The sequence below is a fragment of the Capricornis sumatraensis genome, chromosome X, assembly GCF_032405125.1.
Source record: "Capricornis sumatraensis isolate serow.1 chromosome X, serow.2, whole genome shotgun sequence".
NCBI lineage: Eukaryota > Metazoa > Chordata > Mammalia > Artiodactyla > Bovidae > Capricornis > Capricornis sumatraensis.
The window spans coordinates 11,443,845-11,460,447 of NC_091092.1; the positions used below are offsets into that span (position 1 = coordinate 11,443,845).

At 41.3% G+C, this 16,603-nt stretch overlaps 2 protein-coding genes across 2 annotated transcripts in view; one reads left to right on the forward strand and one right to left on the reverse strand.

The window, feature by feature from the left end:
• IL1RAPL2 (interleukin 1 receptor accessory protein like 2) overlaps positions 1-16,603 on the reverse strand; it is a 575,701-nt gene that overhangs the window by 546,524 nt on the left and 12,574 nt on the right. The window lies entirely within an intron of this gene.
• LOC138071010 (testis-expressed protein 13A-like) lies at positions 14,710-15,807 on the forward strand. Its single transcript, XM_068962440.1, has 3 exons — positions 14,710-15,168; positions 15,278-15,561; positions 15,696-15,807. The coding sequence occupies exons 1-3, from the start codon at positions 14,710-14,712 to the stop codon at positions 15,805-15,807; spliced, it is 855 nt and encodes a 284-aa protein (XP_068818541.1).

Genomic DNA, 16,603 nt, shown 5'->3' on the forward strand with positions numbered 1-16,603 from the left:
TTCATAACTATCAATTAGTCAATCTAGATCACTGGATGATATTGCTCTCAAAACAAAAGAACTATGAACTGATATTATACTTAATTTACGGAAGGGAAACAAATGAATAAACAAATAGGATATCAGGCCCTTTGGTGAATTCCATTTCTCAAGAATCATCATAAAATAAGATATTACTGAAAAATATATTTGATTGTGTAGAAAAAGAGACTTTCAGATGAGTGCAAAAATAAGTACTGTAGCTCACCAGGCTCCTCCGTCTATGGAATTCTCCAGGCAAGAATACTGGAATGGGTAGCCATTCCCTTCTTCAGGGGATCTTCCTGACCCAGAGATCAAACCTGAGTCTCCTGCACTGCAGACAAATTCTTTATTGTCTGAACCACCAGGGAAGCCCAGAAATAAGTACATATAACAGCAAACATGCAATGTTAATATTTTAAAAGTAAAGAGGAAGAGAAAAAAGGGAGAATATAACTTTCTAATATCAGAAATAAAAGAGGAGACATCAACACAAATCCTATGAATACTAAAAGGAAAACAAAGGAATATTATGAACAACTATACGCCCACAAACTTGATAACCTAGATGAAAAGGACCGAATTTTTTGGCATGTTTTTCAAAAAGGCACAATATGCCAAAACTCATATATGAAGAAGCAGAAAATATGAATAAACTTACAGGTATTAAAGTAATTGAATAGATAATTAATAACCTTCCAAAGGAGAAACACCAGGCCCAGATGGATTCACTGGTAAATTCTATCAAATATTTAAGAAATAAATTAAACCAATTTTCTATAATCTCTTTTAGAAGACTGAAGCAGAGGGAAAGCTTTCTAACACATTCTATGAGGCTATTGTTACCCTAATAACAAAACCAAAGACATTAAAAGAAAACCACAGACTAATATCTCCCATAAACATAGATGCAAAATCCTCAACAAAATATCAACAAATCAAATCCAGCAATGGAGAAAAAGAATTATATACCACAACCAAGTAAGAGTTTTCCTGGTTCAACATTCAAAAAGCAGTTAATGAAATCCATCATATCAACAGGCTAAAGAAGAAAAAACACATGATCCCATCAGTAGACACAGGAAAAACATATGACAAAACCCAAAACCCATTTATAATAAGAATTCTCAGTAAACTAGTACTAGAGGGGAAATTCCTCAACTTGATAAAGAATATCTACAAAAAGTCAACAGCTGACATCATAGTTGGTGGTGAGGAACTAGAAATATTCCCACTATGATCAAGAATGAGGCCATATCTCCTCTCTCACCACTCCTTTTCAACATTATACTAGAACTCCCAGTTAAAACTGAAGTAGACAAGAAAATTCATAGATTACATGATTTTCTATGTAGAAAATCTGAAAGAACAACAAAAAAAGCACCTGGAACTAAAAAACATCTATGTCAAGGTTGTAGGTTATATGGATATAACTGACACAAAAGTCTATTGCTTCCCTATATGCCAGCAATGAACACTTTGAAATGAAAAACATACCATTTATATTAAAAAATACTAAACAAAGAACATATATATATAACAAATTACTTACGCGATCCATATAATGATAAGTAGAAAACTGAAAGGGCTTCCAAGGTGGTACTAGTGGTAAAGAACCCACCTACCAGTGCAGGAGACATAAGAGATGCGGGCTCGATACCTGGGTCAGAAAGATCCCCTGGAGGAGGGTATGGCAACCTACTCCAGTATTCTTGCCTGGAGAATCCCATGGACAGAATCCCATGGACAGAGGAGCTTGGAGGGTGTCTGACAAACAGTCAGACACAACTGAAGCAACTTCACACACATGCACAAAACTGAGAAGAACAAGGTTGGAAGACTGACACTACCTGACTTCAAGGTCTACTATAAAGCTACAATAGTTAAGACATTATGACGATGGCAAATGAATAGACAAATAGATCAATGGAATAGAATATTGGGGCTGGAAATAAACCTACATTAATATAGTGAACTGATCTTTTACAGAGAAGCAAAGGCAATACAATGGAGCAAAGATAGTCTTTGCAACAAATGGTGCTGGAACAATTGCACATCCACATGCAAAAAAAAAGAATCTAGACACAGATCTTTAGACTTATCACAGACCTAAACATAAAATGCAAAACTATAAAACTAGAAGACGACATAGGAGAAAACCTAGGTGACAATGAATATGGCAGTAATTTAAAAAATCATAGCACTAAAGAAATAATTGATAAGCTGAACTTTGTTAAAATGAAAAACTTCTGCTCTTCAAAAGACTATATCAAAAGAATTAGGAAAGAAACCACAGACTGGGAGAAAATATTTGCTGAAGACACATCTGATAAAGTTATCCAAAATATACAAAAAATACTTAAAACTTAACAATAAGAAAAAAAAAACAACCCAACTTAAAAACGAGCCAAAGACCTTAACAGACACTTCATAAAAAAAGACACACCTATGGCTAATAAGCATTTGGAAAGGTGCTACTGGTAAAGAACCCACCTGCCAATGCAGGAGACATAAGAGATGCAGGTTTAATCCCTGGGTTGGGAAGATCCCCTGGAGGAGGGGATGGCAACACACTCCAGTACTCTTGCCTGGAGAATCCCATGGAAAGGAGCCTGGCAGGCTATGGTTCACTGTGTTGCACAGAGTCTGACACGACTGAAGCAACTTAGCATGCATGCATGCATGCACATCACATGTAATCAGGGAAATACAAATGAAAACAATGAGATACTACTAAACACCTACTAGAATGGCCAAAATCCAGAACAAGTGACAACACCAAAAGCTGATGAGGATGCAGATCAACAGGAACACTCATCCATTAATGGTAGGAATGCAAAATGGTACAGCCACTTTGCAAGACAAATTTCTTACAAAATGAAACATACTCTTACCATGTGATCTGGCATTCATATTCTTGGTATCCATCCACATTATAACCACACAAAAACCTGCACATAGACATTTATAGCAGATTTTTTTTCAGAATTACCAAAATTTGGAAGCAAGAGAGTTGTTCAGCTCATTTCAGTCGCTCAGTCGTCTCCGACTCTTTGTGACCCCATGAATCGCAGCACGCCAGGCCTCCCTGTCCATCACCATCTCCTGGAGTTCACTCAGACTCACATCCAGCAAGTCTGTGATGCCATCCACCCATCTCATCCTCTGTCATCCCCTTCTCCTCCTGCCTCCAATCCCTCCCAGCATCAGAGTCTTTTCCAATGAGTCAGCTCTTCGCATGAGGTGGCCAAAGTACTGGAGTTTCAGCTTTAGCATCATTCCTTCCAAAGAAATCCCAGGGTTGATCTCCTTCAGAATGGACTGGTTGGATCTCCTTGCAGTCCAAGGGACTATCAAGAGTCTTCTCCAACACCACAGTTCAAAAGCATCAATTCTTTGGTGCTCAGCCTTCTTCACAGTCCAACCCTCACATCCATACACGACCACAGGAAAAACCATAGCCTTGACTAGACGGACCTTAGTTGGCAAAGTAATGTCTCTGCTTTTGAATATACTATCTAGGTTGGCCATAATTTTTCTTCCAAGGAGTAAGCGTCTTTTAATTTCATGGCTGCAGTCACCATCTGCAGTGATTTTGGAGCCCCAAAAAATAAAGTCTGACACTGTTTCCACTGTTTCCCCATCTATTTCCCATGAAGGGATGGGACTGGATGCCATGATCTTCGTTTTCTGAATGTTGAGCTTTAAGCCAACTTTTTCGCTCTCCTCTTTCACTTTCATCAAGAGCTTTTTAGCTCCTCTTCACTTTCTGCCATAAGGGTAGTGTCATCTGCATATCTGAGGTTATTGATATTTCTCCCGGCAATCTTGATTCCAGCTTGTGTTTCTTCCAGTCCAGCATTTCTCATGATGTACTCTGCATAGAAGTTAAATAAGCAGGGTGACAATATACAGCCTTGACGTACTCCTTTTCCTATGCGAAGAGTTGACTCATTGGAAAAGACTCTGATGCTGGGAGGGATTGGAGGCAGGAGGAGAAGGGGATGACTGAGGATGAGATGGCTGGATGGCATGACGGACTCGATGGACGTGAGTTTGAGTGAACTCCGGGAGATGGTGATGAACAGGGAGGCCTGGCGTGCTGCGATTCATGGGGTCACAAAGAGTCGGACACAACTGAGCAACTGAACTGAACTGAACTGAACAAGATATCTTTCAGTTACATGAATGGATAAACAAATTGTGGTACATTCAGGCAATGACATATTATTTAATGCTAAAAAGAAATGAGCTATCAAGGCAGGAAAGACATGAAAGAACATTAAATACATTTACTTAGAAAAAGTAGCTAATCTAAAAAGGCTGTAAGATTCCAACTACATGACCTTGTATAAAAGTCAAATCTATGTAGACAGTAAAACATCACTGGTCGCCAAGGTTGAGAGGGTGGGGGGCTATGAATAGGCAGAGGTCTGAAGATTGTTAGATAAGTACAAAATACTCTGTGTGATACTATAATGGTGGATACATGTCACTATATGCTTGTCCAATCCCATAAAATGCTGAATATCAACAGTGAACTACAATGAAAACTCTGGACTTTGGGTGATAATGATGTGTCAATGTAAGTTAATCAGTTGTAACAAATGTTCCACTCTGATGGTGGATTTTGATAATGGCATATGCATGTGTGGAGGCAGGAGATATATGGGAAATCTCTGTACCTCCCTCTCAATTTTATTGCGAACCTAAAACTTCTCTGAAATTTTAAGTCTTTTTTTTAAAGATCAAGTGGGACAAAGCTATGACTAATTTCTTTATTATTACTAGTATTATTTTAAATTTATTTTTTAATTGAAGGAAAATTGCTTTACTTCGTTGTGTTGGTTTCTGCTGTACAACATCAAAAATCAGCTATAATTATACATTACCATTTTATGCAGAGCCACAACCTTTTAGATGCATTCACATGATATTTTTGAGGTCCTTCTATGTGCCATGTATATTAAAAAGCAGATGTAAACTTAATACAATCACAGAAATATCTGTGGTATAATAGAAGTTGGGGGAACACAAAATCTTTTGAAAATTTTCACTTTTCTCCTTTTGAGCCTATAAACAAATAGTCTTATAAAAAAGACTTATAGTCTTATAAATAAGTTGTGAAGAGCTCAGGACATCTTTGTGTCTTTTTTTAGTTTGTTTTTAATAAAGAATGTTAGCTTTCATAGGTGATACGCCTAGTTTATAAGAATGTCAATATAATAGGTTTGAATTTATGTACATTCGTTCCATTAGGCAGAAACACAGTTAATAAACAAGGATTCATTAGAGGTATGAACAGAGAATACTTTATTAACTATTTTTCTCTTCTGCTGAAATGAACACTCACCCTTTGGCATGACAGTGATAATCTCCAACCCAGGACTACTCAAACGTAATTTCCTTATGGTTCATTAGGCAGTCTGAGAAAAGGTCAACCCAGAGACTTAACTGAACTAGAGTTAAGAATTCTCACTCCTTGGGAATATGGTCACTGGAGTCCGAGAAGCTGTTTCAGAATCCAACTCTGTCATGTCCTAACCATGGATCTTTCGACAGATCATGGAGTTTCATCCTTGCATATGTAATATGTGACTTAATAAAAGGGCTTTCCTGGTGGCTCAGTTGGTAAAGAATCTGCCTGCAATGCAGGAGACCTAGGTTCGATCCCTGGATTAGGAATTTCCCCTGGAGAAGGAAATGGCAATCCACTCCAGTATTCTTGCCTGGAAATCCCATGAATAGAGGAGACTGGCAGGCTACAGTCCATGGTGTCACAAAGTGTTGGACAGAACTGAATATCCTGATAGGGTTGTTGTGTTACATAAGTGTTAAAAGCTATGAAGGGTCTGAGACTTTACTGTACTTCCAAGTTTCATGAGTGTTGGTAGAAGAAAAAAGATTCTTGAGTCAGAAACAGTGGACAGTTAATTATTCACTGCAATAGAAATAGCCAGAGTATCAGCATTTGTGTTGCTTCCCCAAACCCAATTCCCACAAAGCAATACAAAGAGGGCCAGATGACACTTTACACAAGCAGTAGGCTGCATTATAGGAGAAGAATCCCATGCTTAGGAAGCACAAGTCTTTAATAATGGGACAAAGGCATGCCTGCCTTTTGCTCCAGAGGGAGTTATTATGTATATTTTCCAAGGCTGCAAGCAAAAATGTCATTCACTTTGATGGAAGACACAATCTCTTAACTTTTATGGCTGTTCTCGATATATACATTCTTGAAAAGATAATCTGGGACAAGGGACAGTTTTTCTGCTCATAAGTGAAGTCGCTCAGTCATGTCCAACTCTTTGCGACCCCATGGGCTGTAGCCTACTAGGCTCCTCCGTCCATGGGATTCTCCAGGCAAGAATACTGGAGCAGGTTGCCATTTCCTTCTCCAGGGGATCTTCCCGATCCAAGGATCGAACCCAGGTCTCCCGCATTGCAGGCAGATGCTTTAACCTCTGAGCCACCAACTAAGCTCTCAGAGATCCATTGGAAATTGTCTCTCAACAATGAGCTCATTTAAAACACTTAGCACAATACCCAACATGTAGCAAGTGCTCAGTAGAAAGTAACCCCCTTTAACATCACCACTGTATAATTAATACCTTATCCACTGACTTCCAAGTCAAGCTGTAAAGTAAATCTAGATATTTTGTTTTGTTCTTTAAAGAAAGAGTAGACAATGGATCAGGTTACAATAGAAATTATATATATTCTAAAAACTACTTGCTCAAGATAAAATTTTCTTATCAAAATGTCATTTGCCCTGAATTCAAAATAAACTATAATTTATCTGGAGGTAGAGTAGTTAAGTCAGACACCTACTCAAGAAAAATATTATGTGTGTGTGTGTGTGTGTGTGTGTGTGCATGTGTGTGTATGCAAAATAACCCACTCGTAGATAACTGTGAATTAAGGATCTTTCCAGTGGCAAGTTTGCCACCATTCTCCAGGAAAGCAATTGCAATCTGCCACCTAGGGATACAAGTAGCTAGTCCAAAATCTGTTGCCAATGACTGACTGGGATGTGGGTAAAGGTAAAGGCATAATCAAGGGAAATTTAAAAGACTGCCTGCCACCACCATAATCCACAACATGTTATTAGTGACCCCTGCTTTATTGTTTGGTGGAAGACAATTTTAAAAGAGTCAATCTGCTACATAGTAAGACCATAACCAAAAAGCTCTTCAGAAATCTGTGGAGAATCCCGATGTTCATTTTAAAAAGAAAAAAGTCTCCTCCAGGAAACCTTCTACAACCAACTGTACTGACTCTATAATTATAGTTAAACAGTGTGGTTAGGGATGCCATATAATGTGGTTCCTCCATCAGTGATTCTGCATCCATGATTCAACCAACTGTGGATCGTGCCACACTATAGCATTTACTACTGAAAAAAATGGCATATCATTGGACCATACAGTTCAAACCCATGTTGTTGAAGGGTCAACTGAATTTCTTACTTCTCCACTTCTTTTCATTTAGATTACACTGATATTTCTGTATCTGTCAATAAGTAGTTTTGTAAGTATTCTTACAATATTCACAAAGCTTTGCTTTATCACCCAAGTCACATTGCAAACACAGCAAAAGCACCGAGTTTCCTTTCTATGTGGTTATCTTCTTCCCCATACAGAAGATAGAGTATTGTATTTTTGTGTTGACAATTATATACGTTAATTGTCTTAGCAACTAAGCTGTAATACCCTATGTCTCTGTGATCTATTCTCTGATCCCTGCCTACCCACCATAACTGCCACTGTCAGAGGTCTTAAAAGACTGGTATCATGCAAAAGTTCTCCATGCTGCTCTAACTTCACTCTATGACCCACTAACATTGGATTTCTGCCCCTTTAGTCTATTGAATTTCTATCAATAGACTCAAGGATATCTTACTTGCCAAATCTAACGACCTCTACTTCACTCTCATTCCTTCAACTTTCTAAACCCCTCGTTATTTCTAAGATATCTTTCACTTAGGACTGTCTACTTCTATGATCACTCTTTTTAACTCTACGGTTGGCTCTTCTTTTTCCCTGTGTGTTACTCATTCAGTCATGTCCCACTCTTTGCAACCCCATGGACTGTAGCCCACAGGCTCCTCTGTCCATGGAATTGTCCAGGCAAGAATACTGGAGTGGGTTGCCATTCCCTTCTCCAGGGGATCTTCCCAAGACTGGGATTGAACCCAGGTCTCCTGCATTGTAGGCAGATTCTTTACCGTCTGAACCACCAGGGAAGCCCTTTTTACCCTGAGATATCTCCAAAATGTTAGCCATCCTCCCCTAGGCCTCGGGATTCCTACTTCTGTTTTATTTGCTTGTTTGTTTCTTTATTTTGTCCCTCCAGCTTTCACCTCCGTAAATTTTGTTAAAACACTAGATTCCAACCACAAACTAAGTGCTGAAGACATCGAAGTCTGTAATATTTTTCTCTAGTTCTGTACTCTCTCCTAAGTTCCAGCCCAAACTCTGATTGCATATTAATAACATGAAGGCACTTATCAGTCCCAAGACTGAATCTCCTTCCTGCAATCTGTTATTGCTCCTATGTTATCTATAATAATTAGAGAGGCATCGCTAACCATACTATCTAGTTTCTCAAGTTAGATGCCTCAAAATCATCCTCCATTCCACATATCTGTACTTATTTCCCTTATACAATTGGTTAACAAGCTGTGCTAATTCTGTTTTAAAATGCTCCTCTTACCTGATATTTCATCTAGGTCCTGCCACAGTTCAAGCACCAACCGTGTCTTCTCTGTACTACTAAATTAGGATCTTAACAGGTCTCCCTGTCTTCATTTTTTCCCTCCTCCAACCTTTTGGTCAAAAGAAATTATTTAATTTTCTGAAAGTGTTTATAAGCAGAATTAGAAGGATGGGAGTATACAGAGACATGTGATCACAAGCTAAAGTTCATGTTTAAAGTGTTATAGAAGTAATAAAAAAAAAAAAGTAAGGTAAAAATGTCCTGAGGCTAGAAGAGAAGGCAAAGAAGTAGGCAAGCTATAAAACTGTCAATGATAGTGGACAGTGGCAGAAAGGAAGATGTCGATGGAGGAAAAATCCTCTAGGAGGAATCTATCCTAGGCACTCTGTTTTTCTTGTTCTGTGTCCTCCCCTGGGTTATATTAACCATTGCTTCAAATCCAAAATCCATATCTCAATACATCTCCAGCCCTGATGTCTCTCCTGAGTTCCAGACTCATACATCTAACCACCTATAGGATATCTCTATTGGGACGTCCCATAGGGATCTTAGTATGTCTAAAGGTGAACGCACCTAGTTTCTCTTTCATTTTCCATATAAGCACATAGCATCATCATCTACATAGTTCCCTATAACAGAAACCTGGGAATTAGCCTATTCATTCTCTCATCCCGACCCTTCTTTGACATTCGTAACAATTCTGCTTAACAAAAAGCTCTGGATGTGCATAACTCCATCCTAAACACCACTGCCCTTAGTTTACATTTTGAATTATGGTAGCAAATGCTACTGGATAAGAGTGGAGAAATAACTCCAGAAAGAATAGAGATGGAGCCAAAGCAAAAACAATACCCAGTTGTGGATGTGACTGATGATGGAAGAAAGTTCAATGCTGTAAAGAACAATATTGCATAGGAACCTGGAATGTTAGGTCCATGAATCAAGGTAAATTGGAAGTGGCCAAACAAGAAATGGCAAGAGTGAACATTGACGTTTAAGGAATTAGTGAAATAAAGTGGACTAGAATGGACAAATTTAATTCAGATGATGGGCAAGAATCCCTTAGAGGAAATGGAGTAACCCTCATAGTAAACAAAAGATTCTGAAATGCTGTACTTAAGTACAATCTCAAAAATGAAAGAATGATTTCTGTTTGTTTCCAAGGCAAACCAATCAATATCGCAGTAATGCAAGTCCATGCCCCAAACACTAATGTCAAAGAAGCTAAAGTTGAAGAGTTGTTCTATGATGACATACAAGACCTTCTAGAATTAATGCCAAAAAAGATGTCCTTTTCATCATAGGGGACTGGAATGCAAAAGTAGAAAGTCAAGAGACACCTGGAGTAACAGGCCAGTTTGGTCTTCTTTTGTTTCACAAAATGAAGCAGGACAAAGGCTAACAGAGTATTGCTAAGAGAACACACTGGTCATAGCAAACACACTCTTCCAATAACATGAGACAACTCTACACATGGACATCACCAGATGGTCAATACTGAAATAAGTCTGATTACATTCTTTGCAGCCAAAGATGGAGAAGCTCTACACAATCTGCAGAAAGAAGACCGGAGCTGACTATGGCTCAGATCATGAACTCCTTATTGCAAAATTCAAACTTAAATTGAAGAAAGTAGGGGAAAACACTAGAGCATTCAGATATGGTCTAAATAAAATCTCTTATGGTTATACAGTGGAAGTGACAAATAGATTCTGAATTCAAATAGATTCAGACAATTAGGTCTGATAGACAGAGTGCCTGAAAACTATGAATGGAGGTTAGTGACATTATACAGGAGGCAGTGATCAAGACCATTCCCATGGAAAAGAAATGCAAAAAAGCAAAATGGCTGCATGAGGAGGCCTTACAAATAGCTGAGAAAAAAGAGAAGCTAAAGGCAAAGCAGAAAAGGAAAGATATGCCCATCTGAATGCTGAGTTCCGAAGAATAACAAGGAGAAATAAGAAAGCCTTCCTCAGTGATCAATGAAATGCAAAGAAATAGAGGAAAACAACAAAATGGGAAAGACTAGAGATCTCTTCAAGAAAATTAGAGATACCAAGGGAGCATTTTATGCAAAGGTGGGCACAATAAAAGATAGAAACAGTATGGACCTAACAGAAGGAGAAGATATTAAGAAAAGGTAGCAAGAATACACAGAAGAACTATACAAAAAAATATCTTAATGACCAGATAACCACAATGGTGTAATCACCTAGAACAAGAGACATCTTGGAGTTTGAAGCCAAGTGGGCCTTAGGAAGCATCACTATGAACAAAGCTAGTGGAGGTGATGGACTTCCAACTGAGCTATTTCAAGTCCTAAAAGATGATGCTGTGAAAGTGCTGCACTCAATATGCCAGCAAATTGGAAAACTCAGCAGTGGCCACAAGATTGGAAAAGGTCAATTTTTATTCCAATCCCAAAGAAGGGCAATGCCAAAGAATGTTCAAACTACCACACAATTGCAGTCATCTCAGCTGATAGCAAAGAAATGCTCAAAATTCTCCAAGCCAGACCTCAGCAGTATGTGATCCAAGAAATTCCAGATGTTCAAGCTAGATTTAGAAAAGGGAGAAGAACGAGAAATCAAATTCCCAACATGCGTTTGGATCATATAAACAGCAAGAGAGTTCAGGAGAAACATCTACTACTGCTGTATTGACTATGCCAAAGCCTTTGACTGTGTGGATCACAACAAACTGTGGAAAATTCTGAAAGAGATATGAATACCAGGCCACCTTAACTGCCTCTTGAGAATTCTGTAGGCAGATCAGGAAGCAACAGCTAGAACCGGACATGGAACAATGGACTGGTTCCAAATTGGGAGAGAAGTACGTCAAGGCTGTATATTGTCACCGTGTTTATTTATATGCAGAGTACATCATGCAAAATGCTGGGCTGGATGAAGCACAAGTTGGAATCAAGATTGCAGGGAGAAATATCAATAACCTCAGATACGCAGATGACACGGCCCTTATGGCAGAAAGTGAAGAGGAACTGAAGAGCCTATTGATGAACGTGAAAGAGGAGAGTTAAAAAGCTGGCTTAAAATTGAACATTCAAAAAACAAAGATAATGGCATCTGGTCCCATCACTTCATGGCAAATAGATGGGGAAACAATGGAAACAGTGACAGACTTTATTTTTGGGGCTCCAAAATCACTACTGATGGTGACTGCAGCCATGAAATTAAAACATGCTTGCTCCTTGGAAGAAAAGCTATTTCCAACCTAGACAGCACATTAAAAAGCAGAGACATAACTTTGCCAGCAAAGGTCTATCTAGTCAAAGCTATGGTTTTTCCAGTAGTCATGTGTGGATGTGAGAGTTGGACCATAAAAAAGCTGAGTGCTAAAGTGTTGATGCTTTTGAACTGTGGTGTTGGGGAAGTCTCTTGAGAGTCCCTTGGACTGCAAGGAGATCCAGCCAGTCAATCCTAAAGGTATTCATCCCTGAATATTCATTGGAAGGACTAATGCTGAAGCTGAAGCTTCAATACTTTGGCCACCTGATGAGGAGAGCCAACTCATTTGAAAAGACCCTGATGCTGGGAAAGATCGAAGGCAGGAGAAGGGGACGACAGAGGATGAAATGGTTGGATAGCATCAACTGGATGGACACGAGTTTGAGTAAGCTCTGAGAGTTGCTGATGGACAGAGAAGCCTGGAGTCCTGCAGTCCATGGGGTCACAAAAAGCCAGGCATGACTGAGCAACTGAACTGACTAAGCACCCCCCTAATGGGTCTCTCTGACTCCAGCATCTCCCCATTCCTCACCTTTCTGATTTCTACATTATATTTTGAATGCTGTTTCTGTAGAAGTCCCTCAAGCACAAGCAAAAATATGAACCCTTCCCACTAAGGGTTGATAATTAAAATACACAAATTGAAATGGAAAGAAGACACAAGATAACATTTTAAACAAGAGCTAAAACACTGGGATTTATAGCGCTGGTACTTAACCACCTTCTTAAGTGATACTTTAATGCCTAATTTATAATCTTTTTTCAGTCACTATCTGGTATAAAACCCTTAAAGAATAATTGTTGTCTTTTTCAAAGTAGTTCATAGCACAGAACATAATGGCCAGATAACAAGTAATGAACATCTGATTTTTCGGATGGAAACATAAATTTTAATCCACAATGAATATATCTCTGCATGGCTAGTCCCTTGGGTATACAAATAATGAGAGAGAAGAGACTAGAGAGAGCTAAATTAATAATAAAGGTAGCCTGAGATGAGACCCTAATGTCAGACCAAGGAATTTGTCACAGGAATTCATTTAAATATTTTTAAAGCTGGAAAGCAATATGATCATAGGAAACATTAAGAAGATATTAGAAATCAGAAATGGAATTCAGGCAGATTATTTAACAAGCAAAAGCAACAGCGGCAACCCCTAAATGGGAATGGATGTCAAAAAAGTTTGACATCTGAGGTATTAGTGATAAGACTTGGGAACTAATTTGATTCTTATTAAAGGGAGGTGGTATTAGTGATTTCAATGTCTCTTTACTGAACAACATAGGAATATAAAGAATTGTTTCTTAGGAGAAAGGTAAACTTATGAACCTTTGGATTTGAGATATCTTTCGGACACACAGGAAATATGAATCTAGATCAGGAGTTGGCAAACGACAGACCAAATCCTACCAGTTGTTACTTTTTATACATAAAGTTTTGCTGGAACAGAGCTACTTCTTCAAGTATTACTTATGATTGCTTTTGTGTTACAAGTAGTTGAGACAAAGGTTCTCTGCCTGCTGCTGCTGCTAAGTCACTTCAGTCCTGTCCGACTCTGTGCAACCACATAGATGGCAGCCCACCAGGCTCCCCCGTCCCTGGGATTCTCCAGGCAAGAACTCTGGAGTGGGTTGTCATTTCCTTCTCCAATGCATGAAAGTGAAAAGTCAAAGTGAAGTCGCTCAGCCATGTCCAACTCTTAGCGACCCCATGGACTGCAGCCTGCCAGGCTCCTCTATCCATCCCCATAGCCCTTAGTAATAATAATAATAATTTAAAAAAAGTTTGCTGACCAAGTATCAGAATTTTGCTGTGTCTATAACGGCAGCTACAGAGGACTTCCCTGGTGGCTCTGACGGTAAAGCATCTGTCTACAACACGGGAGACATGGGTTTGATCCCTGGGTCGGGAAGATCCATCCCATGGACAGAGCAGTCTGGCAGACTACCCAGTCCATGGGGTCGCAAAGAATCGGAGATGACCGAGCGACTTCACTTTCTTTTACTTTTCACAGAATCTTGAGCGGGCAGAGGGTGGCGCTGTTTCCCTTGACTTTTCACAGAATCTTGAGCGGGCAGGGGGCGGCGCTGTTTCCCTTCACTTCTCACAGAATCTTGAGTGGGCAGGGGGCGGCGCTGTTTCCCGTGGTAGAATATTCTGTCAGAACTAGGGGCGGGTCTCGTGAGCAGGACAAACCATTATGGTAGGGGGTTGAGAATTTTGATACTCGATTACAAGCCCTTCATGTTCTTGGTTATGAGTCTTTTCTGACCACTCCTGTTTCTCCATGACTTCAAAGACTTTCAACAGTATAGGAGGTTCCCTTACGGCCGGGGGAGGGGAGAAATCTTCCTCACACACCTCTCCCACCCCTGCCGTTTCTGGAAGTTGGAACAGTCCAAAGCCAAACACCTTGAACGGTTTTTAGGAACCTTTCTTTCTTCAGAGCCCTCAGGGAGGGAGGGAGCTAGAGATCAAAATCATTTCTTTTGCTGTGGTAAGTGGTTTTGTTTGGGCTGCACTCCCACTGACAGGAGGTGAGGCTTGGTGGGAGGTGTCCTGAGGCAGGTATAGGGTCTTTAGGAGGGTGTGAGGTGGCTGCGGGGTGGGGGGAAGGGAGCAACCAGAGAAGAGGAGATTGAAGGGATGGGGGAGGGGAGGGAGAGGACTGATTGATTCGTCCCCACAGGACCAGCCAAGCCCCAAAGGCACTCAGTCATCATGGCCTTGAAACCCGAAGACCCAAGTAGTGGGTTCTGGCATGGTAAAGTGATGGCTTTCATTAACGAGAGGATGTCCAGGCACGCGAAAGGCCCGGAGTTCTACCTCGAGAATCTCTCTCTGTCCTGGGAGAAGGTGGAGGATAAGTTCAAGGCCATCCTAGAGGACCGTCAGGTGCCTGGCCAGGCCAAAGAGGCCTGTGCCTGGGGCAGCCTAGCCCTGGGCATGCGTTTTGCCTGCAGACAGAGCCAGTTACACGGGCACAGGGTGCAGGGGCTGCACGACTTAGCTGTGCTGCACAAGTCGGCCGCACACGCCTTGGCCTCAGACCTGAAGTTGTTCATGGCACAGCATGAGTTGGAATGCAAGGAAGCAGCCTTCCAGCTGCAGCAAATGCAGGCCAACCTGGAGAAGATGTGGAAGGAAAGGGATCAGCTGAGGTGGAAGCTCTTCCAGGCAGTAAGATTACTTGGTCCCTGCCCTGCTTCCCGCCCCAGCCCCCAGTCCCAGCCCCAGCCTTGCCCCCAGGACAGGTCTCAACTCTGTTCACTTCCTCCAGGAGCTGGAGTCTCTGCGGGAACGAGCTGCCAAGGGGCCAGGTCTGGCCATGGCCACTGCCAGTGGGGCTGAGACAGAAGGAACCAGTGAAAAGGAAGAGGAGGAGGCATGGGCCACTGCTACTCCTGCTGCGGCTTCTGAAGCCACAAGAGGAGAAAGAAAGGAGGATGCGGAAGGGGCGGGAGCTGCGGGGGTGGAGGAAGCTGAGGAGGCAGCAGAGGAGATGGTTGTAGACATGCAGCTTCTCAGCGCTGTAGACCAGAAAAGTCACGGGCAGAGGAAGGGAGATCGCAGGTCCATGGGAAAAGCCAGGCATTATCTATTTAAAACAACCAAGTCCATGTGTACAGCCTCACCAGGGAACCTTCCTGTCCAGCTCCCTGCCTCATTCACATACTCATACTCATGCTGCTCATCTCCTTTTCAAGATGCACCCACACCATCCACACCCACATTATCCCCAAGCACATCATCCTCACCAGCAGCAGCGGTCACAGCAGGAGCTCCAGCCGAACCGTCTCCCCATTGCAGGCCCTTTGATTTTAGCTTGTGGTCTAATGGGGGGGCCTGGGGAACAGGCCCTCAAGAACCCACCAGAAATAGGAGTGACTATGATCCCCATCAGCAGAGAAAACCTGCATCATTTCGGAGGCCAGGGGATTGGAACTGCCCTTGGTGTAAAGCTCTGAATTTTGCAAGGCAGAAAATTTGCTTCCAATGTGGGAGAGGTATCTGGCTACAGAACGCTTGATTCAGAAATGTGAAACAGAATAGAAACTTACCTGATGGGAGATCAGTTTTCAGAGGGAGGGGAAGGGGGGGGAAGAGGGCTTGGGAAGAGTAGAGAGAAAGGATGGGTGGTTAAATGGGGGAAAGAAGTTGTGAGAGAGGAGGGGAAAGGGGTGGGAGAGAAGGTATGGGATAGTGATTGGGGAAGGTGTAGATTGGGGGGTTAAGGGGAGAGAGATATATAGAGAAAAAGACTTGTTTTGACGACCCCCTTTGTGTTCCAGACCACTGGCATTCGGCACCCTAGAAGTGCTGCAGCTTCTGTTTGTATTTCTTTTCCCAAAGCTAGTATCTGGTGGACCTGGGCAGCCAGTATATAGCACCCCAACTTCCTGCATTACCCCTCCCTTCACTAGGCTGTAGATGGTTGGAGCAGGATTGGACTAGTGGGGATTCCTGCATCCCAAGTCTCCAGGAATGAACTGGACAAGAAGTTCATTCATGTTCTGAGCAAGTTATATGAGAAACAATTAAAGCAGGCCTGGGGTTAACCCTGGGTTTACAACAGGGCAGAGATTCACCAATCCTAAAGGAATCCCTCAGGGCT

What these genes read in the sequence shown, in the direction of transcription:
- LOC138071010 (XM_068962440.1), top strand. Translation starts at nt 14,710, where the DNA reads ATGGCCTTGAAACCCGAAGACCCAAGTAGTGGGTTCTGGCATGGTAAA. An exon ending in GGTGGAAGCTCTTCCAGGCA is followed by an intron (nt 15,169 to 15,277) that starts GTAAGATTACTT and finishes CAGGAGCTGGAG; the next exon opens with TCTCTGCGGGAACGAGCTGC. An exon ending in CAGAGGAAGGGAGATCGCAG is followed by an intron (nt 15,562 to 15,695) that starts GTCCATGGGAAA and finishes CTCCTTTTCAAG; the next exon opens with ATGCACCCACACCATCCACA.